This window comes from Catharus ustulatus, chromosome 1 (genome assembly GCF_009819885.2).
Source record: "Catharus ustulatus isolate bCatUst1 chromosome 1, bCatUst1.pri.v2, whole genome shotgun sequence".
Classification (NCBI taxonomy): domain Eukaryota; kingdom Metazoa; phylum Chordata; class Aves; order Passeriformes; family Turdidae; genus Catharus; species Catharus ustulatus.
Genome location: NC_046221.1, coordinates 71,594,835 through 71,621,622, shown reverse-complemented (window position 1 = coordinate 71,621,622; position 26,788 = coordinate 71,594,835). Strand labels below are relative to the sequence as shown.

Below are 26,788 nucleotides of genomic sequence, written 5' to 3'. Positions count from 1 at the left end.
GTGCCTGATGCCACCCTGGTGCCTGGCATCCTGCTCCTGGCAGGGTGACAGCACAGACCCCTGCTGCCCAGCTCTATCCTGGCAGTCCCATGGGAGCCCCTGCTCCACTGACCCTCATGGGGCCCTGATATTCAGCTTGACAAACTGGAAACGCACATAACTTAGCAGGCTTTCATGTGAGGAATGTGGCTGTACATTTTAAAAATTAGCATTACTTATGTATTTATTTTTTAACTCATGCAATTTGAAGTTCTTTAAAAGATGTTACCACGTGGTCAATAATTCATAGGAAAATTCAAGAGAATTAGGGGACAACATTGCATCAAAAACCAATGACGCTGCTTTCCAAAATATCAGTCAAGGGAAACTCAGTGACAGGGAGATGAGGTAGAATTACCCAAAGCAACACGGTAGGCTGGCAGCAAGGCCAGTAATTGAAATAAAAGATTCCAATATCCAGTCCAACACACATGTGTACCAGATGCTCTTTCTACTTCATCACGGTTAACTGAGAACACTAGTAGAAGAATTAAAACTAATGAGAGTAAAACAAATAAAACAAAAAATCTTCACTATTCTAATTCAAGAGGCTGCTCAGAGTGAGTAATAACATATTCCCTTCTACTATAGAAATTTACCTTATAAGAATCTGCCTCATCTTCAAAAATAATAATGGCCAAATTCGATTTTACTGATGTTAGTGAAAATACAGAAATCCTCCACTAAGCTGAGTGGCATTAAGTCACACACACCTAGACCCAAGATCAACAGCTAGGCAGAGGCTTCATGTGGATACACACCATGTCTACTGTATGAGTAACATGTGGAGCACAGAAATTGCTATTACTCAGCATGTTTCAAAAACTGTGGGGAAAAGAAAGAGGATTTGACATGTCTGGCAAAGTGTACTCAAAACAAGACCAAAAAAAAAAAAAAGAAAGCGCTGTTTGAAGCTGCAGAGATGTATTGATGGTGAGTTATATTTTATTTTATTTCATTAAAATATATTTTAAAAACATACTGTGTAAAAGAATTATGATTCTCAATAATTTATTATTTACATTAACAAATTCTGTTTGACTGTTATTCTATGACAGAAATGAAAAGCCCGCAGAAGGGAGTTGTATTAGCTTCTTCAGGACCAAGCAAGCCTCTTTTCCAAGAAACATGTCCAAAAATGCATTACTTTCCATTTCAGTCCCTTCAGATTTATATTTGCAAACAGATGGCAAAAAGCTCAATGAATAGTCCTGTTGGTGAGTATTGAGCACTCACAGTGAGAGCTGGGAGCTTGGAGTCCTCTGCAAGGGAGAGCCCCCAGGAGGCTTTACCATTGCACTACTCAACAGTCAAGAGGCTGCAGGGTCCAATCCTACTCTTGCTCCCCCTGTTCTATCTCTGCTCAAATCCATGGCATCACAGGACAAGGAGGCCTGCACCTAACCCTGCTAGGCAGATCTCAGAAAGCTGGACAAACTTTTTGAGACAGGGTGGCAGTGGAGAGACTGTTTTTCTTACCACTGTAGGCACACTGCAGCTTATCATTCTTTTTCAGTCCAAACACAACATAAATCTCAGTGTCTTCTTTCCCATCCTCTGGAAAGAAATATGCATAGGTAATTATCTCTCTGATGTAAACATCTGTAAGCACCATTCACATCTGCTGGTCCACATGAAAAGAAAAAATATTATCAAAGTGCCTGCCATAGCCTTGACTGTTCTTAGTGGAGCAGCTCAGCTTTCCCATCAGCTTTCCAGACTTCTGAAATCGTCCGGGTACCCAAACATCATCACAGCTCATTGCAATGCCAGTTGCTGTCTGCTTTACTATTCCAGGAAAGAGCAGTTGCCCTTTCAGCAATTATACAAAAGCCCATAATTAAAAGAAGTAAAGCTGTCAGCTCGTGTGTTCTGTTTCCTGGAGGCACTCAATGGTATTTCTGACATCTCGTGTAAGGCACCAATCATCCGGTAGCTGAGCAAAAAGCGACCCACGAGACCTCCATTAAGCAACTGTAGAGGGAACTGACAAAGTTCAGCTGGTTTGCTTGTCTTCTTGCTTACAAAGCATAAAGAGTGTGGTCACGCCATCTGAGGAAGCTTCTGGTGGTATCCTAAAAGGGGAACTCAGCTTGCACCACAAGGAACACGGGTGACTTGTGGCTGCTACAGCACAAGTTTCTGACAGCTGCATTGGGGTGGCAATTTCCACAGACATAGCAGAGATTTAATTGATCCCCAGGAAGGCTCTGCTGCCCTGCTTTCACAGAAAGTGAGTTTGTTGTGAGCAGCAAAGCAGATATCTCCTTACAAGATGTCTCCATAACACACAAAAGAGGATCACACCTCCAGAACCAGCTTTGTGGTGCCCTTGCTGCAGCTTCCCTGCATTGGTCTTGTCTGCACAGCCTTATTCACAGAGATGCAATGCCAGAGATAGCAGAACCTATGGATGAAGAGGTTGGCTGGATGCTGGCTGGCTGCACCCCTGAGCAGCCTCAGTCCAGAATGTCAGTCTCAAATGGGACCAGGTGGTAGTATGTCAAATTGGTGACATAAGCTGCTGGATCATCGCTGTCTTCCAGCTCTGAGGTAAAGTCACTAACACTTTCAAACCTAAGGAGAGATGAAAAAAAACACCAAAAGGCATTAAGTAATTTAGAAAATCAAAGGAATTGGGAAAAAAACTACTAAGGGAGTGGGAGAAGCACTCGGAGTTGATTCCATCCACACTTCCTTCTTCTCCTATATTCATGTGTTTATGACTAAACCATGGGCCAGTGAAAACCATGGTGCACACAAGCAAGTAATCTTGTCACCCCCAACTTTCAAAGCTACTAGTGAGGAAGGAAGGAAGCAAGCAGCGAGTCTTGGAAGAGTGAATCACTCAGTTGAAGTCCACATCCTTCTATTTTGTTCCCACAGCATGTGTAAGCAACACAAAACGCCTCAGTTCTCACATAAAAGTGAAAAAGAAACTGCCTTTTTTTCCCATCTGAATTTGGACTCAGCCTTTTTCACAGGCACTTTCTCTGGATTTGGCTTTTGTAAGAGGCCATGTGTCTAACATAGGTAGGAAAAAATGACTACAGTGTCCTTCTTCCAGAGTGTAGCTGTCCTTCCCATGGTACAAGATTTAGATTTTGACAATCAAAGGATCTCCAAATATAAAAAGATTCCCAAGTTCAGTTTCACTTTAGTTTTGTTATTTTCTCTCCACTTCCAACACCTGTTTCATAACCTGAACTCTTGGAAGAGTTACCTACTGTCTCATACCTACTCTCAACCAGAAGGCATCATGTTAAAACCTACATTTCTCACAGTTACACACATTCCTATTCCAAGAAAGCTTGAATTTCTGCGGTAAGAAACATTAACTTCTTCCTAGATAGCCTAGCAGTTAAAGGCATTCACTGAAGGCCAAGGACTAAATTTCACCTCAGTTCTAAAAGGGGTTTGAAAAACCGTAGAATTTCTTTTTCTCAAACCCTCTCTCTAATATTTTGAAAAAAATTTCATTCACTATGACAGAGTGAAAAATAAAAGGAAGCAGAAATTGAAAAATTGCACAAGATGGAAAAAGAAATTCTAACCTAGCTCTCACTTTTAGCATGTCTCTAACACCTTTATCAGCCTAGCTGGCCTACTGCAGGTGTCTGAATGGCAGATAAACAGATAAGCTTTTAAGTAAGTAATATTTAAAATTGCATCTCATCTACACATGAGTTAGACTCTTTAGATAAGTGAAACAACTGCAGACATCCCTCTAACCTCACCCAAGAGGGTGACCTGCGTTAAGTATTTCAGAGGACTTGAAGAAGGGTGGTAGGGTAAACAGATAAGTCTCCCACTCCCATCTCTTCCCAAAACTTTATTTAGAAGCATCATGGATTATTGGATAGCCTGATCTATACATCCTGCAATATATGGCCACAGTTCTGTAATTTCCATATTCCTTCCTAGCCCTTCTCATCTCTTTTTTTTTAACTATGAGAACCAAAATAGAGGACATTTTTTTTGAGCAGAAACTCATGGATTTTCTCCTGCGGCACTGTTGCATTGCTCTTCACGTTAAATGAAACGGCAATGAAACTGAACTTTGAATGTTTATTACCCTCATTCCTCTAGTCTCTCCAGGCTGTTTACTTTCCTGCATGTGTGGGAATGCGTGCACAAGGGAGTTGACTTGGTATCTTGCAAATACTTCACAGATCACGTTGTGCTGTCTTATGGACTGCAAGTGATCCAGAAACAACAGATTATGAAATACGAGCGGGGCAGATAGAGTGAAGAAAGTAGAAGAAGAGTCAAGAAGGCTATTCAGATTCTGTTCTCTTATCAGCATAAAGATACATGACTACATCTGAAAGGTCCCACAGATTTTGTGGGTCTCCAGCCTAACTGATAGGTTACTAGAAGCAGAATATGAAGTGCAAAGCAGTGGAAATCAGATGCTGTGGTTAAGCAGAAAACTTTTCTTGCCACCAGAAAGGAAGTGTGTGCACAGCAGTCTGCAAAGCACTGTTCTGGAATGCTCACACAAAACCAAACCAGTAAACCAGGACTGTTTACCACAGTCAGCACCAACAAAATGTTTTTGTTACTTATTATCAACAGGTCTTCCTCCCAAAAGAAATTCTGCAACTCTACTGTGGACCTTCAGATTCCTAAATGCCCAAACTGCTGCCCTTAATTTTTTTACCTCAACAGACACACTGTCTTTTTCAAGAATCTTCTTCTTGTGTTGTGAGACAAAATTATTTATTTATAGAGGCTCATTTTATGAATCTCTATATTAACCTCTGTTACTGCATTAGATTTGTTACTCAGATTCACCAGGAAGAAGAGGGAACAACATAGAAGCTTACAGTTTGGACAGATTTGCTAGGTAAAAACCTGGTGGCCAGGCTCAAAGAGTGAGGGATGGTGAATAGAGTTAAATCTATTTGGTAGCCTTTCACAAGTAGTATTTTCCTGGGCTCAGTTTTGGGGTCAGTCCTGTTGAGTATCTTTATTGACGGTTTGAATGTGGGCATCAAGTGCACCCTCTTGTCTGCTGCAGATGACACCAAGCTGAGTGGGAGTGCCAGTGTGCTGGAGGGTAGAAGGCTTTTCCAGAGGGATCTGGACAGGCTGGATTGAAGCCCATTGTATGAGCTTGAACAAGACCAAGTGCTGGGTCCTGCACTTGTGTCACAACAAGTGACCCTGTGCAGAGCGACAGGCTTGGGGCAGAGTGGCGGTAAAACTACCTGGCCATGAAGGACCTGGGGGTGCTGGCCAACAGTGCCTGAACAGTAGCCAGAGTGTGCCCAGGTGATCAAGAAGACCAATGGCATCCTGGCCTGTATCAGAAGTAGTGACCAGCAGCACCAGGACAGAGATTGTCTCCCTGTGTTTGGTACTGGTGGGGCCACACTTCAAATCCTGTGTCTAGTTCTGGGCCCCTCACAGCAAGAAGGACATTGAGCTGCTAGAGCCTGTCCAGAGAAGGACAGCAGAGCTGGTGAAGGGTCTGGAGCACAGGTCTGATGAACAGCAGCTGAGGGAGCTGGGGTTGTTTAGTCTGGAGAAAAGGAGATTCAGGAGAGGAATGACAGGAGGCTGTAGCCAGATGGGGGTCGGTCTCTTCTCCCAGGTAACCAGTGACAGGCCAAGAAGTAAGGACCTCAAGTTCTACTGGGGAAAGTTTAGATTAGATATTAGGAAAAAATTCTTGACTGAAAGGATTATTAAGCATTGGAACAAGCTGTCCAGGAAAGTGGTAGAGTCACCACCACTGGAAGTACTTAAAAGATGTACATATCATAGAATCATAGGATGGTTTGCTTGGAAGGGACCTTAAAGATCATCTAGTTCCAACCCCCCTGCCATTGGCAGGGATACCTTCCACTAGGTCAGTTTACTCAGAGCCCCATCCAGCCTGGCTCTGAATGCTTCCAGGGATGGAGAATCCACAACATGGGGAACTTGTTCCAGTATATCACAACCCTTATCTAAATATTTTTTTCCTAATAGCTAATCTAACCTACTCTCCTTCAGCTTAAGGCCACCCCTCCTTATCCTATCACATGCTCCCATGAATATTCCCTTCACATCTCCTTCAGGTACTGGAGTGAATTCGTCAAAAAAGCAGCTTATCCGATGCCACAGACTCTGCTGTTGGCCTAGAAGACAGAAGTGCAAACAGTCCTTGCAGAAAAAGGTACCTCTGTAAACCACAGTTCAAGTGCATTTATTTACCACCTTTTTCTTTCAAAAGGAACTTCAGACTACTCTCCAAGAGCCACACACAAAAAGACTAGTTATGCCACAAGGATGCTGGGCACACTGGCTTCACCACCGTTTGCAACAGTATGGTGGACTGCCAACTAGAATCAGAGAGAAAATTAAGGAAGCAGAAAAGACCTACTTCAGAAGAACAGAGTAAGCAACTGCAACTTGGAAAAATGCTGTGGTTTCTTTTGCAACAAGTATGAGACTTTTCAGCTGACAGATCATGGGCATGTAGCATTGCAGGCTACACAGCTAACCAGTATAGAGAATGAGCACTTCCTGCTGAAGCGTCAAGTACTACTTCTGAAAAAATACAGGTTTGATCTGAAAAATGTCTCATTCAAGTCCATCAGCAGCCAAAATGCAGAAGCCATTAAGAGTTTAATGCAGCTGAAAGGAAAAATTCCCATCTGAGGATATCAAGTCCACAAGGAAATAGTGCTGATTTCAGGGTAGAACATACCATAAATCCAATTTTACTAAGGCTGAATGGGATAGCATAGATTTGAAAGATTTTAAAGTTTCCTTTCTGGGCTAATAACATACATTTAAACCAACAGAACAGAAAAACTCTGCTTGAAAAATGTTCAATTTTTACAAAACAGCTGTGCTACACTGGTTCCATTATCTCCTGGCTATTATATCTTGGCTTTAAAATACAGCTGCAGGATGGGAAAATTTAGGGCACCATATAAAACACACATTTGAAATTTATTAACTTCTTGACTTCTGACTTCACATCCTTTGGAAAGTTAAACTAAGTCAGGCTGCACAAAGTCAGGCTGTTACCCTAGATTCATTTCTTCCACCACAGTTTATGGGAAACTATGCTTACCGTTCAGTTTTTATCACATTAATATTTTCTGACCTTAACAGTCTCTGACTTCAATGGGATGACAGATGATTTTAGTTTCTGATTCCAGGCTGCTAAGTTTTGCATGGGCTGGAGGACATTTTTAAAATCAATACTAGCTATAAATGTATTTTTAATAATTTTAGAAAAATAAGCAAAGCAAGGCAAGAAAAGGCTTTATTTGGTAATTTTGTCCTATAATTTGTCACTCTCAGTACAAGGAGTGATCTACTGTGTACTATAACAATTTTAATTTCCAGGTATTGGCCTTACAGAATTACCTCTAGTGTGCCATTTCATCCTCATTATTACAAGCTTATAAGCTTAAATGCTGTTAGCAAGGTCAAGGTTCAAAACACTAAGTGATAAGTTAATAAAAAGGCTTCAAGAAATTACGCTGGAGCCAGACATACTCTCCAGCCCCTGACAAAATGTCGCCAAGCTCTAAACCTTGTTACAGACTGGCATTTCAAATATGATAAGACAGATCACTGCATTCAAAGATAAAAGCTCCCCAAGTGTTTTAGTATTCTCTCCTTCATTAAGCTGGTCTAATGAAAAAGTAGGTCAATTTTTCTCCTCAAAAATATTTAAATGGTTCACTACCTGAAGCTCATTGAAATATCAATCAGCTGGTATGACAGAAATCTGTAGGAGCATATCATCAATACCCATCTGTGAATACAGTCACTGACTTATGACCTACATGAATCAAGGAATCACAGAATGGTTGGGGTTGAAATGGACCTCTGGAGATCATTCACTCCAACCCTCTGCCAAGGCAGGGCCACCTAGAGCAGGTGACACAGGAGCATATCTAGGTGGATTTGGAATGCCTCCATAGAGGGGGACTCCATGATCTCCCTGGGCAGCCTGTTTCAGCACTCTCCTGCCCAGAAGTTCTTCCTCATACTGAGCTGGAACTCCTTGTGCTTTAGTTTATGGCCATAAAAGCCCTCCTGGTTACAACTTTCTGACCCTGGAATACCTACATGCATTAGGAAGCAGAACTTTCCAACGAAACCAGATTAACTTGCCATTTCCCTAAGGATATACACATGCTACACCAAGTGCCAGCTGAACAATTGACCTTTGTTCAATTACTTTCAGGGATGCGTTCCCCTCCAAGGACAGCGTTTTGCTTCCCTAACATTCTACTACCATTTGTAGCAGGATATGCCATTTGTTAGGGTGTTTGAGTTTCCACATTTGGGCTCAAACCAGCTCTCATCACAGTCATGAGAAAAATAAATAATTCTGTTCTCCCTTTGCAGCACCCCTACAGCAACCTCAGTTCTTTTTCCATACACAGAGGATTGATCACTTTGGGGTCAATCATTCTCCCATTTTTTCCCCACTTTAATGGGAAATTGTTGTGAAGTGTTAGCAATCAGGCCCAGTAACCTTTAACCAGTCAGGATGACAGCTGTACCAGTGTTGCTGTTAGACAGTAACATTTTGCTAGGGGAGTGGGAAAGCTACAGCAAAGGTGACAGCATTGCTCTGCTCAAAATCCACTTACAAATGTTCTGCTGAATCTACATCCAGGTGCTTCTCTTTTCCATTAGGTATACTGTGGTCAATGACTATTGTTTCAGTGTTAGCTAAACAGAATCCATTTGATCGCATGATTTCTGTTGGGAGAAGAAAGAAAACAAGATTTAGGAAAAAAAAAAGGTGAAAAACAAAACTGTGTATCATATGTAATTGACAAGGTTATGACATTGAAAACCTGCACAGGAAAGCAGGAATAAAGAGTTGATTTCACAGCTTCTTACATTTGCAAACTGACAGTGCTCAAGCAATTTTATTCATCCAACCAATTCATGACACAGAGCATCTGAAGCAACTACCACTACCAAATCATAATTGTGTTTTTCTTAGACAGTCCTAGGCTTAAGCAAAAATAAAAAAGACATAAAAAGGCAAATGAAAAGTGACCTTATGAATTAATTAAACCACCAAGTCTATGTTGTGTAAAGAAATACCATGTTTTACACTGTCCTTGATACTGCTTATTTGTTTCTAACTGTGTTAGAAGCCAACAATACAGAATATCTAAAATTTATACCTAATTGCACTGACTTACTGCTATGGGGAGAACTGATAACTAAAGAATAGTATTTGATATGAATGAGAAGTTAATCCACATCTGTGCTCTGTGGAAAGTCAAACTAGGCAAGTCACAAGGATTTCTTTCAGTCACACAATTTTAGATGAAGCTAGGACCAGCACAAAATACATGCACTTTCAATAAATAAATATTTTCAAAATAAATAATTTTGAAAATTATTTTAAAAGAAATTAGCACTGACTTAAGTAAAATAATTCTTGGTCTGCCTCAAGACACTATGACCCTGTGTTACAGCCTTGCATTATCAGCACAGCAAAAAAAAAAAAAAAAAATCAAAAACAAACAAACAAACAAACAACCAACCAAAAAACCAAAACAAACCCCCCCCAAAAAATAAAAAACTTAGTCTGCAGCAGATAATATGGTAGGCAGAAAGCACAGCAACAAATTTCAGCTCTAAATACAGTTCAAGCAATGAACAGGAGATCAGACAGGAGAGAGGAGGTAATTTTTTTGAACATTACATGCTCCTGCATTAAGGTAAAGCCAAAACTCACTTCCATATTTTTGCCTGCTTTTCCAAGACTGTGAGCTAGGTAGAAAGCTGCACTGACTAACAAGAATATCAGGATTTTCCTTGTGTCCTTGACTTGACCTAAGAGTTACAGCATTCACTGCTGCATGAACTGCTTTACCCATTATCATTTACTGCCATCTACTGACAGCGCTGCCAGACACTGAACCATTTCCATTGTGCAACATCCAGAGGAGGGAAACACCAATTAACATCAAATTTCCACCTATGTTCTTGGCATTAATGGCAGCAATCACTTGAATGATAAAATTAATTACCACAAGATGCTTTTGGATAGCTGCACAGGTAAGAGAATCTTCCTCCAGTTAATTAGCTATGACTCATCAATACCAACAATCATTTAGAATTAAAACATGCTATTATTCAGCTGAGATAGTTTTGTTAGTACCAGTTCCTTGTCAGACACTCTAAACCTTGGAGGACTATGTAGTATTTTGCTTTAATTAACTGCAAATAAGCTCTTCTGGAGACACAAAACCAGGAGTTTCCTGGTTCCTTAGGTTCAAAGTATTTCAGTATAGAAACACAAAACCAGTCACACCAGAAGCTCACAGACCTTTTCACAAAGGTCAGTAGCAGATTAAGAGGGGAAAGGCTAAAAGAATAGGTAAGGATAGGCTCTCCACTTTACCCACTAGCAATCTGTGGTGTAGGAACTTGCTATGTCTCCACTAGTGACAGGTTTCAATGTACTTTTCCTCCACTTCCTTGTCTAATTCCCTTTTGAAGTCACTTCTGCTTTCAGTCTCACCATACATATCCTATGACAGTGAGTTCCACTCCTTAATCCTGCTTTGTATGGAAACAAAACAATATGATAACCTTCCTTTTGTTTGTTTAAAGCCTGTTGTCTGTCAATGATATCAGATAACCAATAGATCTTGTTTCACAAGAAGTACAGGGTAATTGACCTCCTTCTAGTCACAGCTTTGTTGACTTCCATCATACCAGTCTGCCATCTCTTCTCACAGGTGAAGTGTCCTTCTTGAATTAAACCCTTTCTTAGAGAAGCTGTTCAACAACTCAAATCCTCACTCTATTAGTATAATTTAAAATTCTATTATATCCTGAGATGAAGAAACCAAAATTGTGCATATTGTATTCAGGATGGAGTTATGCTCCTCTTCTTTGTTTCCTAATAGTATCTAATATTCTCATTGCTGGTATTGCCCATTGTTTGGTACCAAGCTCACATTTTCACAGAACTGTATCAATAGCCTCAAAATCTCCTTTCTAAGTGGGAACAGCACTATTATATGTGACGAAATGCAGTAAGGACTGCATTTTCCTCACATTCCCTGCTTTTGCATTTGTCAGCCTCCCATTTCACCTGGCACTTTATTGCTTGAATGTACGTTGCACAGCATATCAAGGAAAATTATATGTTCTATATCACAATACACTATAGAGAAGTACAGTAGTTTCACGAATACAAGCCGCACGGATTATAAGCCGCACCCCCGGTGCCTCGACAATGTTGCTGTCTTTGTCAATAGATAAGCCGCACCCCGAATATTAGCCGCACTTTCGTTCGTCGCGAGAATCCGTGCGCAGCTTTCACAAATTGGCCAATTAGTAACAGGATCGCGGCATAGCGGGCTTTACTGGCTCAGGGCGGGGCCAGGAAGGCTCGGCCCGCTCATGGTTGCCGACGGGGCCGGGTGGCCCAGCTCAGCGCCACGGCTCGGCGGGGCTGGCCGGCTGGTGCTGCCGCCGCCGCTGGGCTCGCTGGCCCCCCTCTCCCGTCAGCACCGCCCCGCTGCCGCGTTCGCTCGCCCGGCTGGCAGGGCTGCCGCCGCCGGGCTCGCCGCCCGCCCCGCTGCCGCTTTCGCTCGCCCTGCGCCGCGCCTCGCGAGCGCCGCGCCTCGCGAGCGCCGCGCCCGCCCCGCGGCGCTTTCGCTCGCGGCGGCGCTTTCGCTCGCGGCGGCGGTGCTTCGCTCGTGGCGGCGGCGCTTTCGCTCGCGGCGGCGGCGCTTCGCGAGCGCCGCTTCGTGAGCGCCGCTTTCGCTCGCCCCGCCGGCAGGGCTGCCGCCGCCGCCACCAGGCTCGCCGGCCGCCCCCTCCCGTCTGCACCGCCGCCGCGTTTCCTCGCCCTGGCCGGCACTGCAGGCCCCCGCACCGCCGGGCTCCCCCACGCTGCTGGCCCCGATTCTGCTGGGCTTCCCCCGCTGCCAGGCAGCCCCACCCGCCGGCCTTCCTGCTTCTGCCATGCTCCCCTGCACTGCTAGCCCCAGTTCTCCCGGGCTCCCCCGCCATGCTGGCTCAGGCTCTGCCGCCCTCCCTGCCCCGCCCTGCTGGCTCAGGCTCTGCCGCCCACCCCCACACTGCTGGCCCCGCCTCTGCCAGGCTTTCCCACCTCTGCCGGGGCCGGCCGGGCTCCAGCTTGGCTTGGGGCTGCCGCGGGCTCTCACTTCCGTGTTGGCAGCTTTTAGAATTTTGTTAATAGATTAGCCGCCCCGGAATATTAGCCGCACTTCCGGGTTTCCACCAAAATTTTGGTCAAATTGGTGCGGCTTGTATTCGTGAAATTACTGTACATTTTGAATTGCTGATAGAGAAATAATAATGGGAACAGCAAATGAAGTAATTTTCATTCTTCAATTCTTGTGTCAACCACAGGAAGTTAACAATTCTTACCTGATATTTTAACTGGACTTTGAAAGCTTGGCTGAATTTTATGGACATTGTCATTTTTTAGAACTTGGTCCAAAGGAGATCTCTCAAAGAATGTGAGGACAACTTCAGACCTTGAATACTTAAAAAAAGAGAAAGAAAAACAGATATCAATTTTTAACCAGTAGTTTGCTTTGTCCCTCTTCTCCATTTCCACCCCTTCATAGTATGACAGAAAGACTTATTACAAGTGACAGCTTGGAGGCATCATTACACCATTCTGGCACTCAGCATTACTCCAAGTTACTCAATAAATTGCTGCTTCTCTCAGAGTTTGGCAAAGCCCATCACATTCTAATCTGCATAAGAATGCATGTCACCATGAAGGAGGAGTCAAGCTGGGCTGAATTGGAACTTGGCTTACTCACCTTCCAGGGCATGTTTATAATAGTCTTCAGAAGCTTTTCCACTTCATTAAGTCTGGATTCTATATCATGGGCTTCTTTTATTGTGATGAGCCCTAGAAACAAAGTAAACAGATCAAAAGCATAAACAAAAACACACTTACGCACACTTTAGCAGCCAGAAGCAGCCCCCCAGGAAGGTATGGAACAACCTCAAATGTGCCTTCCAGAAATGTCTTTTACACCAACTGATGAAAAAGCATGCACCCCAAACTGCAGTGGGTGTAGTTTACAAGCAGAGTTGCAAGCCTGACACAAACTCAGCTGTTTATGACCATATGTAGGAATTGCAAGACAAGCAGAAGTAGAACCACCTACTCCCTCACCCACAGTTTCACTACACAGCATTCCCAGCAGTGTAGTGAAACAGCCCATTTTCTGCTTCCAAGAACCATTATTCATCCCTTTTTGTTTTTTTCTGTAAATGAAAAGCAAAAGAAAACCCAAGATTACCAAAAAGACACATCCTACAGATAAGAGGGGGAAAAAATAAACACAAGCTAAACAAAAGGCTTTGAGAGCAGTTTTGTATTTCTCTGACTGCAAGCCCCAGTGAATGGTCCAAGGAAAATTTGTCAGTATCATGTTTTTCAAGTGCAAGATAACTGTTAGCATTTTTTTTATCTATTCAGTCACTGAATTATCACAGTGCTGCAGAAGGGATTAAGACAGAAATTTTACTGTCCAATATCCAGAATGGTACATTACAATGCAATATTGAATTACTTGGTATGGTGATCTTAAACACTGATACCGTATTGTGTATGTATAACCTGCAGGACATCTGTAACTTTCCCCTCCTCTAGCAGACTGAAGGAAATACAGGACAGGTTAGATGCATGTAAAGGGCATATGAGAAGTAAACCCCAAAATCTCACATCCCTCTAGTGGGCCTTTTATTGCTGATATTTGCAACCTACTTTTTATAATCAAATCGTCATTTAACTTCTACATTTGTACATATTTTCCAAGGAGCAGGACACACCCATGAAAATTAAATATCTATGAGAAATTGTTAAATATAACAAGCCACAACAAACAAACAAACAACCAAACAGAAAGCTGGAACATGAAAAGACACAATAAATCATAAACATCAAAATTAAAAATCTGCAAAGCAGTCTGTGAGGAAGCATTTCAATACACTACAATTCTGTTAAAGTAAGTGTATGTCCATCTTCCTGTTCATAAGACAAATGTAGAGCCATAAAACCTGCAGAGTGTGGGAACTGCTTCCACAAACATTTTCAGTCTGCACCAGTCCTTGTTTGCTACCAACAAGATACAATTCCACAGAAACTTTCCAGACAAAAGTGTGACTTGGAAGCTGTCGGCTCTTCTCCAGTTACAGCTCCAAATAAAACAGAGATTGTCTCCAAAGCAACCGGGTTTATTTGACAGTTGTCCCACAGAAGTCCCCTGTTTGTATAAGCCTTTCTCTTGCTCTACAGTAATTAATTTTGCCTGTTTTTTCAGCATGGCTATCGCCTCACCCCAGTACAACTCGCCCCCTCTCCTGACAGCACTGCAGGCCAGCAGGCATAGAAGGGAGGTGGTGTGTGTCTTGCTTTGGCTGGTGCACACTACAGTCAGGTAGCCTGGCTTGGAAATTCTCTGAAAGGCTGTAAATGTGAATAAGCTCATCTGCATGGGTCCACAGACTGCATACTAGCTGGCTGTGTTTGGCATTACAGACCTGAATTGCAGACCAGCACCATTCATTCTCCTAACTACAGAGTGCAGGCCTGGGTGGATCTGCATCACCCCTCCACAAATATGTTCCCATCCCACATTCGGATCAAGTTCAAATTTTTTCAATGAAAGGGGTTTCATCTTCCCTAAAAGAAAGAAAAAGCTGCCAATGGCTCCACAGCTTAGACACCCATCCATGATGTTAGAAACACTCTGCTGGCCCTGCTGCAGTCCACATCAGAGAAAACAGAGCCAGCCACCCTGGTGCCAGCTGTAATGGCATGCCTCTCTGCTTCTTCTGCTGGTCTTGATCCACTCAGCATAAACTCTGATACAGTCAGAGCAGAGTCTGCCCAGCTGTGGCTCCTACTTCACTGCCCATCCACCAGGGATTCAGCATTCAGCTGCTCCCTCTCAAATCTGCCCTCAATTTCAGACTCTTTCCCAGATAAGCAGGCACTGTGGGAACTAGTATTTTATCAGGAAGAGGGATACTTTCAAAAAATGAAGATATTCAGACTGGGAGGGGGAGAAAAAGAAAAAAAAAAGAAAAAAAACCCAAAACCACCTCAGCAAAAACCCTGAGCATTCATCCCATGGGGAAAACCAGCCAAGCAGTCAGGATTTCTCTCATTAGTAATCAAGGAAAGCATCTGCAGCTCCACATGGCCTTTTTATGCTTCACCAAGAAGTCAGACAAGGCTGTCAGCCTGTTGCACTGTCATAGATCGCCCCGTGGGAGGTTTTACAGCTTCTTGCATTCACAAGGAATTTCCAGCCCTGGCATATTATCTCCTTCCACCTCTTGGAAAGACACCAGCCATGCAAACCCACACTCCAACTTGGAAACTGGCACAGAAGACTTGTAACATCTGGCACTACAAAAACTGTTTCTTACTGAAGCTTTCAGTAATATCCAAACCAAAAAGCAGACAGTGTAGGAAGGAGGGTGATACATCTGCCTGGACAGCTTCCTATATGTGTGCTTAATGATTGCAGATGCACAGCTTTGGGGTGTAGGCTGCTGACCTTAAATGAATTCCCTGTACAGGGAGTTCAATTTGGCCAGGCTAAAGCCTTTCTTTTCATATATCTGCAACCCAAACAAACAGAAACCACTTGACTGGCCTCACGTACATCTATTTAAACCTGTAATTTCTTCTGCATTTGTCATTAAGTTTGTAAAGCCCTCACTTATCTTAATTCTAGAAGTCTCTGTTTCTAAAAGTTAACAGATGCTCTTGTGGTTTTCAGTTAGTCATAGACCATGATTCCATAACCTGAAAGACTGCTCCCAACCCCACAGCCATGCTAACCAGACTGAGGCACTGCCTGCCCAAGTAGCCAAGGAGGAGTGAAGGTCCTGGTCTTTCCTGTCCATCCCTTTCAGCACTCCCTAACAGCACCTATGTGCATGAGGAACACTGGGCTTTCACAAGGTAAAGTCTCTGGTGTCAACACTGGCTTAAGGTGCTTCCACCCTCCCCTGCACCTCATTTCCTCTCCCACACCACAACACAGAGCTGCTTCTGCTTTGCCAGCACAATTAGGTGAGCAGCAGGCAATACCTCAAACCGCTCCTGTTAAAGGCTTCACCTCAGGAAACCCCAGACTCCACAGAAGAAGCAAGAGACTGCAGGTGAGGATGCCCCATCCAAGCTCCTTTCTCACCCAGGCACTATTGTAAGTTTGAACAGGAATCAGAATTTGTGTAAAGAAGGGTCACAGGACTGCACCCAAGTTTCCAGATCTATTCTTCATTTTATAAGGTTTCTCCTTTTCCTGTCTTCTTTCTCCCCTTTGGAAGATTTGTCGAGGCAGAAAGAAGGAGAAACAAAGAGCCAAAAACTGATGTAGGATCTCAAGATGCTGGAAATACCTGAACAGATAGACACACAGACATGCCAGCTGACACTGCAGACAGAGCCCAGCACCCCACCATTCATGAACCCTGACACAAATGCACCAAAATGTGGATGCATCTGGAGCATGTGGGACCCCATGGCCACATATGAAGCATCCATACAGCAGCTACAACATGTCTCGAGGCTGTTGTCTCTACCCATGGGCCATAAACACATGTCTAGCCTATATTTCCATCTGGGGCTTTTACCACCCAAGAATCTTTACGCTGTTTGCTATAAAAGTAAGATACCAGTAAAGTAACTAGCATCCTAAACCAGTTGTGCTTTCTTCACTTGTTCAGTCACGCAACAGAGCTGAACTCAGAGCTGGGAAATGTGTTAGTGAGGTCATGCTGAAAGGCTGTTCTCATGCCTTTTTCTCAGCTCTGGCCCTTGTCCGGACTACTAATGGAAAACATGCACAAACCCCTCACAGGAAAACTTTGCTCCCTGTCTTGTTACCTCTACTGTACTTGGACAATTAGCTATTATTTCAAGTGATTTAAATGCTATAAACACCTTTGTTTATAGGGTTTGAGGTAAACTGGAGTCCCGCTGGCTTTTTTTTTTTTTTTTTTTTTGGCCACAAACCCTGCTGCCAAATACCACAAAGATTCCACATTCTAAGATTCCTCCACCCTGCACAGAGGGGAGGCAGCAGGCTGGGTTATGGGAAGGATGACAGTGCCTAACCCAGCGTGGCACTCACCTGAGCCTGGGAGATTGCTTTTTTGCATTACATCGTCAGTGACCTCATTCAATGCTTTTGACATTTTCTCTGCCCTTTTCCAGACCAAGAGCCACAGGCAGAGTCCTGAAGACTGAAAAGGATTTGCTTTCAGTTTGAGACCAAGCGTAGGTAGCAACTCTGCACAGAGCAACATGTGTCTGGAAAAGTATGGCACAAGCAGCATCAGAAGCCTGCAGCTTTCTTCCTGCCCTGGGTCCCTGGTGCCGGGGCAGCTGCAGGAGGCTGGGAGAGCAGACCAGCAGCTGTGTACCTGGCACGCTGGCTCACAGCGTGGGAGAGGGGCCCAGAGCTGCACACAGGCAGGAAACGAGCTCAGCAGCAGAGGAGAATGAACTGAGAGCCAACTCCTGATGTAAACACACAAGCCTTGGTAGGGCTGTCCTGTTACTGCTGTGTGAGCCACCAAATCTGCAACTAATGACATTCTGAAAACCGCAGATAATGCACCGCATGTTTTTACCACAGGAAGTAGGATAGGAATTGCAGCATGTGCTTCATGGCTCATAATGAAATCACAGGGCAGTTCTGACGGTCAGCATACACAATGAGCATTGTCTCAAAAATCCTCTAGTGCCTTGCAAGCAAGAGTAAGTTCATGCCCAAGGCAAGCATCTATCTGTAATGTCACGTCAATGATGACACACAGAAGTCTGCTTCTCTGGAGATGTGTTGCTATGTACAAGTCACTATGTGTACATGATACCAAACCCTGTCTCTCCAATGTAAAGGACTGCACTTCATGTCTGTGGTCAGGACAGGAGCAGAGACTGTCCAAGAGATACCCTATTTTCTCAAAATCAGTTCTATAAATACAGGAAGCTGAGCAAGAGCAGAAGCCAAGGTGTACTCTCTGAAGATACCTGCAAGATGGAATACCAATAGTCCTAAATGCTGTGTGTTTCAGTATGCACATGAGAATTAAAGTTACACTGAGCCCCTCTCATCTAATTCTCTCTCCATTCCCTATAGGAAGACTGCAGAGTAGGTATCAAGGGAGAAAAAAAGGAGGAACAACTAAATCCAGAGAGAAATTCTACTGCGTTCTGCTAATCTATGCTGCAAGAAAGATTTGAGGCTTATTGATTTAAATCATGAGTCCATCCTTCTCGCTTTGCACAAGACCCCAAGCAGCAGTTAGGGATTTCAGATCTTTAGAGAAGACATACAAGTTGCCTTGCTACTTTGCTATCTCTCCTGACCATACTTCAATGGGAGATGTGCCCCTTTCCCCCAGTTACATTGTTCATTACTACTGCAGTGCTAAACCTTTTTCATCCTTTTCCCTCATTCCTTCTGTCCCTCAGATATATTTTGAGACTTGTGTACACACACAATCCAAGATGTAGATGGATCAACAAAAGGCAGGTCCTAGTCATTAGAGAATAATGTTAAATGAAAGAATGAAATTTGATTCATCCAAAGAAGAGCCAGGCCCAAAGTCAGATCAGGCTTCTAGGGACCATACCTAGTTGACTTCTAAACAGATCCACAGACAGCTATTCCACAGAAACATGCAGAAACTGAAGCTACTCAGCTGGCACATGGAACAACACTGAAAGGTGACAGACAACTCAGTCCCATTTTTTTCTGCTGTTTTACTCCTTTGCACTTCTTCCTACTTCCTCCCTCTGCTGAACTGGGTCTTTCCAATACCATTTCAGCCAACATTTTCCCCTGCTTCATGGCCACCATACCTCGCTCCTCCAAGCAGCTGCCCAGGTAGGATCCCTCCTCACTGCAAACACGTGTTCCCTCAACCTTGCCACCTGGGAACTATGGCATTAGCCACCTCAGACTGCATTCTGAAAAGGCCAAACCAGCTCCCCTTAACAGCTGCCACCTCTCTGATGAAGGAGAGGAGGATAAAAGATTGCTAGAAGGGTAAGGGAATACTCAGGGGTATGTAAAGGCAGGAAATGAAAAAAACCCCAGCAGATGGGACAGCTAGTTTCACACAACTTTTCTTCAATAACTGCAGAAAAAACACCACAGGGATCTCTTAAGTCCAAAGACCTGATAAGATCCAGAGAAGGGCAGATAATTACAGGCAATCAGGAATGTCAGATCTTCAATTATTAGAGTCCAGGACTGTCACTTTTCTGTTCTCTGCCTGTTATTTATGCTTCTGCAGCATCTGGTTCTTATCACCAGGGACAGGATCCTAGAGCCAGCTACAGCACTGGTCTGACTTAAGTCTGGCAGCTCTAGCAACTCCTCTTTGATGCCTCTTCCCTAATTCTACAACCTCTCTCTCTTGGGGCAGACACACTTGCCCCTTCCCCTTGTGGGGAAGTTCATCCATCTCATGTGACAGGAGTCACTACAGCCTTTACAAAGGATTTGCTATTGATGCAATATCCCAGACAAGATCCCTCTTCCTGGCATTACTGAGGGAGCAACTAAAAGGACACAGCTGAGCTGAAAAGAGGGGTGGGTGTAGGGAGGTGGACTTTTGACATTTATCACATTGTGCTGCCCTTCTTAAACTTGATGATGAGGACCAAAATTTTTTTAAAGAGGTATCAGAACATAGAATACATGTGAGTCACTCCATATTTTCAGAAGTTCCACTAGGTAGTAGCAAACATATTGAAGATTTTGAGATAAATCTGTTTAATGCAGAAAGAGGGAGTTTTTGAAACCCTGCCCACACCTTTCTTCTTTTGCAGCTCATATGAAGCAGATGCAGGGTGGGGAAAAGTCCTGTCCAAACAACTGTCCAACTGAAATCCCCCAGAGCAAAAGTGGCCATGACCTGAGGACCCTGGCACACTCAAACACTCATGCAAAGAAAGGAGGTAAGTTAAAAGCGGAGAAACCCAGACCTCAAAATGATGGCTTTTCCACACATTGTATTATTAGTTATGGGATCTCCCAGGATCTCTGGAATGGAGAAGGCATGTTTTGGGGGCAGAATACATCAGACAGGCTTTCCTCACAGAGTTCCCTGTCTTAATAAGCCACAAGAAAGAAAAAGTTGTCAAAGAAGCATGAGATAGGAGTGAACAAAGCAGTCAAAACCTGATGAAAAATGCAAGCTTCTACAACCATTTTTAATGCAGATTTCTTATCAGGTGAGAGCTGTCATGAAAAACATCTCATTTCCATTCCTTTCCACCACAAAACTTCCCTGACACATTGCCTTGGTTCACCACAAAAAGGCAACTGGAGTCTAGCTTTGTATGAACACAGCTTCATTAATTGCCATCATTAAAAATGAATCATGAAATTCAGCTGATAAAAAAACAAACCCAGAAGCCACAAACTTAATTTTGGTTGTATGGTTCTGCTAGAGCCTGATAACCAAGAGCTGCATCTTTTGTCTGCCAGACAGAAGCTCTGAGCAAGCTCCACTAATGAACTGTTGACAATGTCAACAATGAAAAGAGCACAATAGATGCAGTGCATTTATCTGTATTGTCACAGCACAGAGAACCAGCTGCTGTCTGTGGAAACCACTATGCTGCCTCTGTAGAGCTCCCTCTTCTCATAAGTCACACTCCCAGATGGCCTTGTAAACAACAACAACACTATAATGCAGCATATAGAAAACTAAGTTCTAAATGCGGTTTTTGCAAGCAAACAGTATTCCTGGGCTAGCTCTTCAGGAACTGCTTTCTATGTTGTGTACATCCTTCCAATGGCAGCGGACATGGAAAACAGCTGATCACCTGCTTCCTGCAGGAGGAAGGCACAAGGCTCTGAGCTAGAGCTCAGCGTAGTCTCTGTAAGGGACAGCTCAGGTCTGTTGCAGGTGAAGTGACTGCTTCTACGCCACGAGGCAAAATAAAGGTGAAAGGTTTCTACAGAAAATCCCCACCGCTACTAGAAAACTCCTGTGGATGGACAGAGGTTGAGCACCTGCAAGGTGGAAGGGAACAGAGAAGTTCTGCAGAGCCATAAATAACCATGGATGGCAGCACACTGGTGAGGGAAACCTGGAGGCAAAGAAAAGGAACAGAAAGTAGCTCAGGGAAAGCAACTTGGAGAAGCAGAGAGGAAATAACAGAAAGAAGAGCAAGGGGAAAAAAGACCACAACAAAGCAGAATGAGTCAGAGGAGGCATGGAAAGGAGGAAAACGAGAACTTTGGGATGAGAGGCCCATTAAATAAAATAAATCTGTCAGAGAGTTTCTGATCAGAGTATCAGAGCAGGACCAGGTACTACAGGTAGGTACAATATGAACAATTTCATTGGAAGAATATCTGAGACTATGTTCTGATAACAAAGGCAACAAACAACTGCAGAGGAGGATTGCCAGAAACCACCTTGCCACTCCAAAGGCAAAACAAATCCCAGTTTTGAAAGGCTGCTAATGTGCTTTTTGGGCTCCCTTAAGGGGTTGATTCTGCCCAAATTGAAGTCAGAAGAAAGGGAGGTGTGTGACTGCTGACTGCATTGAAGCTGGCTCAAGTTCTAGGATAAATCTTAGATGAGACCTCCTTACAAGTAAGATTTACAGAAAATGGGAGGGAGGAGAAAGGAAGAGTCCTTTTCCAGATTTATACCTCAGTTTTGGTGTCTATTTGGTCTGTTGCAACTATTTCTATTTCCATCAATTTTAAGTCAGCTTCTAAGTCCATAGCTCTGCCTTTCTCAAGAAAAATTGATTAAATTCAAAAGTAGACTTTGCATAGAGAAACAGACAGTTTATTAACATTAGGCTATGTTCATTGCAGGAGTGAATGAATCTGTGTTTTCCTGTGGATCCTCTTTTGTACATTTGCCTAGAGCAAGGGACAGGCAGATTTCAAAGACAAATAAAATACTAGCAAGTCACTGGTAACATCACAGTGAATCATACTTAGTCACCCTGCAGGTATGCACATATCTAACCTTGTTTACCAGCTTCCTGGTGAGATGCCTTGTGCTGCTGAACGTCCTTGGCCTTTAGCATCATTGTACACGCCAGATACAGAGTGCACTCTGCCACATGTTCTTATTAGTAGCCAAAAGACAAGACCGAACTGTGGGAATGCCCTACTCCCTCCTGGTACCTCCCCATCTCTCATATCAAAGAAAGGGTGAGAAGAACAGCCCCTGCAGACAGCTACACCTCCCATCCTCTCCCCTGCAATCTCAAAGCACTCAGCTGCTCCAACAAATAAGGAAGAGGAGAGCATTGTGGAAGTCAGTCCCGGAGGATGAGGGGTCAAGAAAGGAATGGAGAGAATAGTTTCGTCCTGCTGAGCAAGAAAAAGAGCACACTCCTGCTCAGCATGAACTGTCTGCTGAAACCAGCAATAAAGGTAACAACCAACTCTTTCTAAAATTGCTGAGGTTTTTAAAGTAGCCACAACCTTCATTTAAAAAGTTAATAACATGAAATAGCTCAAGCTTCCACTCTCAGTCATATCCCTTAAATGTAACACACTGCAGCTTGACTGAGCTGTAGGATAATACTAGTCCTTTTAATGCTCCTTAGGCAAATCTCTAGGGACTTTGGAGTCCTTCAATGAAATGCAAATTTGGTTTGCAACACTTTATCACTTCCTCCAGATAAAAGGCACCGCTGACATTCACCTTCTTTCAGGAAGCCCAAGATAGACACACACACATACAAACTCACATACATATGCAAATACATTTGTATACATATATAAAAATACACACACATGTATATGACTGAATGCTAACACACAGAATAATGAGCTTTCGTCAGGTGTTTTTGTTGGGTTAAGTACATTGAGCTTCACTGTAGACAGCAGGACATCTGCTTTTAAACAGGGCATTAAGAAACCATGCTTACCCCACGAATTTTGTAAAGACTGGACATGCCCCATGCAATCTCTTCTTACATACAAACATTTGCATCACTGTCACTTAGTTAAATGAGATTTTTATGTTTCAACTTTGTCAAGTTATCAGAGGCTGTGGTCAGCCAATTTAAAATGTTGGTATGATGAAGTGTTCTTTAGGCAGAGAAGCATACTCTGCAAAGTAATTTTCTTTAGAGAAGGAGCAGCATAATTTCAAACAGAGTATTGCTGAAATTGTGACGCACGCTGTAATTGCTTAGAAACTACTCCTGATTTTTATTCCATCTCTGTTGCAAAGTTAACCCCCACCCCCCCAACAAGCTAAACAGATCATAATCTACTTATATTAGGTTTCGATTTTTCAAATCCTGAATTGATGCTTTGCTCATTCCCCATTCTACTGAAGTCAGTGTGCCTGTTCCTGAGATAAAGGTAAGTCAAGGTTGCTGGCTCTAGGTTTTAGGCAGAGATTGAGCAACACAGGCTGAGGATGGTTAATCTTTCCCAGCTGTTCATGCATGAATGGCATATCTACCTGCGACTGTCAAGTAAAACCAGTGCAAGGGACCATAATCTCATCTGGCTCAAACTGCACAAATAACGCTTCAGAGAGAAGTGAAAAGAGTAGAATACTTTGCAAAAGCTCTGGCAGGCCTTAAGACAGGAGAGGAACCATGCTCGCTTGAGAGAGGAGCTGAGGAATGACAAGAGCTTTAGGACAAGCATAACTGTGCATAACTAATGGGGAAGGAGCACTGGGAGGGGTAGAAGGCCAAGGATGGAGTCCATTTGTAGCCAGACACAGCACACACCCCAGTCCAGCTGCCAAACTACTCTTCAGAGCCCCATAAAGCCAACAAGAAGGACTACTGGCTCCCTGGGATGTCAATTTTTAGTCACAGTGACTCTGGCAGGTGCTGCATCCTGGAGGCCACAGGCAGGCTCGCTCCAAACCTACCCAGCATCCTCAAAAGCCATGGCACAGGTGCCACATACACTTGAAAGCCATGTTAGTGAGAACTTACTGTCACCCAGCACCAGTACTAATCACACCCGCAGTTCTTTGGGCAGGACACAGGAGGTGGGTAACAAGCTTTTGCAATGCTTTAAATCCCTGGTCAGCAATAGAAATGCATGAGGCGCTGTTTGCGCCGGCACACACCAGGGCTGAGAGGTGGGGTCTGGCACCCGCAGGAGCAGCCCCGTTCCCAGCAGGAGGAGACGGTCGCCCTTCGGCACCCAGCCCTGCGAGCATCTCCGGCTCGCACCCGGAGCGAGCAGGGGCTGCCCGGCCCATCCCTGCGCCCATCCCCGCCGTCTGCAGAGGGCACTCGGGGCCCGCGAGTGGCGGCGGAGCTGCCGGGGCCGGCGGGGCCGAGCTGCGGCTGCGGGGACGGGAAAGCCCAGCGCCAGGGGACACCGGCCGGGGAGAGGGCTGCGGCTCCCGCGGCACAAGGAGCTTGGAGAGGGAAAGGTACGAGCGTTTTAATGTGAGGCACATAAAAAACACAAACCTAGCCCACCACCAGAGGTCAGGGATCAGGCAGGAGCATGGAAAAAACCTGTCTCGGTATAAACACCTGTCAGAAAACATCCCTGGGGAGGCAGCCCGGGAGAGATCGCCACTGGGAGGGAACAGAGCTCGCTGTCACACAGGGACGGCCCGGGAATGAAATGAAGTCCGGTGGGTTGACACCGTAGGAACGGTGGAGACCCAGTTGCGAGAACAGCAAAACGCAGACCCTGTGCAAGGGGGGTCCCACAGCAAGGCGAGAGGCTAAGTAAGAGCTGTGTAAAACTTGTAAAACAAATCATGCACAGAATATCGGCTTTTCCCCGTTCCTGTTCAATCAAATCATTTACGTCCTAACTCAAACAAGCGAGGAGACTGGAAGTGCTGGGCATACACCAATTTTCAGATGGCTGGAGGCTCCTCACCACTCTACACACTTGAAATACGTGAGAGTAGAACTCGCAACTCTATCTATAAAATACCCCGAACATTAAACAAACTAAACCCAACCCGCAAGACAGCTTGGCTACACCCTGCTTCTGCACAGCAAGGACTGAGCATGGACAACATCCCTAGAGTTTGGTTAATCCACTTCAGAAACTCGAAGAGAACAGACGTCTCTACTAACCATTGCTGTAATTCCCGTTTCCACAGAAGTTATGCGAGGACTTATGCCAGCTCCCAGAGCTGCTCCGTCCCCTGGCAAGCGCCGCAGCCCTTTTTTTTTTTTTTTTTTTTCCCCTCTCCTTGTGGCAAACAACATACCAACACGCGGAGATTTTTCAGCTACACCCTTTTTCCTGCCAACCACCCCCCATCCCTTCCTCGGTGAGCCCGAAGGCACCGGAAAGGGGCAGCGCCAACGGGGATCCTCCTGTTCCCCCAGCCCAGCCTAGCCTGGAGCCGCGCAGCTGGAGACAGCAGCAGCGATGCTGGGGTCTCCTTCCTCCGGGAGCCCTCGGCTCCAAAAGTATAGTAAAAAAAAAAACAAATAGAAGAAGAAACAGAAATCAACATCCCGGGAGGAGTTTCCGAAAGCAAAACAGCAAAACGCCCCCGCAGTTTTTCTGCCCCCCGCCCCGTCCGGTTCTCAGCGGCTCCAGTTCCTCACTTCCCTCCGCCCAGAGGGACCGCTCGCTCTCCCGCCCGTCCTCCCCGGCCACCGCCACCCCCGAGGAAGCGGCGGCCGAAACCCGCCCGCCCGCCGAGCAGGGAGCGCCAGAGCCGCGGGGGCTGCTCAAACCTTGGAGCAAGGGAGAGCGGGACAGCTCGGGCCGGTCCTCGGGGAAGGAGTCAAGGAGCCGCTTGAAGAGGCGGCCGAGGTCGGAGTAGCTGCGGTGCAGGTAGAGGATGTTGCGGTCCGACCACTCGGTGCGGATCTCGTAGAACTCCTCCTCGTCGCCCCGCCGGCTGATGATGAGCCGCCGGATGCCGTTCACCCAGCAGCCCCGCACGTACATGTTCACCAGCGAGGTGCCCTCAAACACGGCCGAAGCCATCCCGCCGCCGCCCGCACATCCCCCGCCGCCGGCGCAGGGCGAAGCGCACCGCCCCGCGCCGCCGTGGCCAAGTTAAGAGGAGGAGGAGGAGGAAGAGGAGGAGGAAGAGAGAAGGGGGGTGCCACCCGCCGCACGGCCCCCCCGGCCTGGCCCTGCCCGCCGGGGCTGTGTCGCCTCCCGGCGCTGGAGAGAGGCTCGCTAGTGCCTCATAGACGGCGGCCGCAACGAGGGACACCCCGGACACCCTGCCCTGCCGAGAGCAGGACGGGTCTCAGCCCCTCCGGGGCGGGGAGCAGGGTGGCTCGGCCCCTTCTTCTCGGCTCCGCAGGAAGGCAGAGCCCCTCCCGTCCAAAGGCGGGGGGACGCCGTGCCCCAGCCCCGGCCCCGCAGCCAGCGCCCAGCCCCTCCGCCGAGCCCTGCGGTCCCCGCGGGGCGGGATCCTCCTCTTCCTTCTCGGGACGTTTTCGTAGACTCCGTAGACATGACGAGGATTTTCTTTCTCCTCCCAGTGACCCCAGAAGGTTCTTTTCGGTTTTTATTTTTTTTTTCTTTCAGCCTCCGTCCCGGCCAGCTGAGGGAGGAAGAGGGAGACTGCCGGGCTGTCAGCCGCCAGCAGCGCACAGGGTGGACCAGCATCCCTCCTGTGCCCTGGGAAACCTCGATGGAGCCCCCGGCAACCGAGCCTGCGCCTCCGGACGGAAGGGGGCCAGCACAGAGAAGAAAAACGGGAGGAAGGAGTACACAGCTGGTGCCTGGGACTCCTTCGCCCTTTTAATAATAGTCTGGCGGGACGG

At 45.4% G+C, this 26,788-nt stretch overlaps 1 protein-coding gene across 1 annotated transcript; it reads right to left on the bottom strand.

Moving 5' to 3' along the window:
- Positions 1 to 962: 962 nt before the first annotated feature.
- On the bottom strand, positions 963 to 26,380 carry PXDC1 (PX domain containing 1). Its single transcript, XM_033062326.2, has 5 exons — positions 25,739 to 26,380; positions 12,840 to 12,931; positions 12,436 to 12,553; positions 8,652 to 8,763; positions 963 to 2,616 (listed from the first exon to the last, which is right to left on the bottom strand). Exons 1-5 carry the CDS (start codon positions 25,992 to 25,994, stop codon positions 2,499 to 2,501), a joined length of 696 nt encoding a protein of 231 aa, XP_032918217.1. The 5' UTR covers positions 25,995 to 26,380; the 3' UTR covers positions 963 to 2,498.
- Positions 26,381 to 26,788: the final 408 nt, after the last annotated feature.

What these genes read in the sequence shown, in the direction of transcription:
- PXDC1 (XM_033062326.2), bottom strand. Translation starts at nt 25,994, where the DNA reads ATGGCTTCGGCCGTGTTTGAGGGCACCTCGCTGGTGAACATGTACGTG. An exon ending in TTATAAACATGCCCTGGAAG is followed by an intron (nt 12,554 to 12,839) that starts GTGAGTAAGCCA and finishes TCTTTTTTTAAG; the next exon opens with TATTCAAGGTCTGAAGTTGT. An exon ending in AAGTCCAGTTAAAATATCAG is followed by an intron (nt 8,764 to 12,435) that starts GTAAGAATTGTT and finishes TTCTCCCAACAG; the next exon opens with AAATCATGCGATCAAATGGA.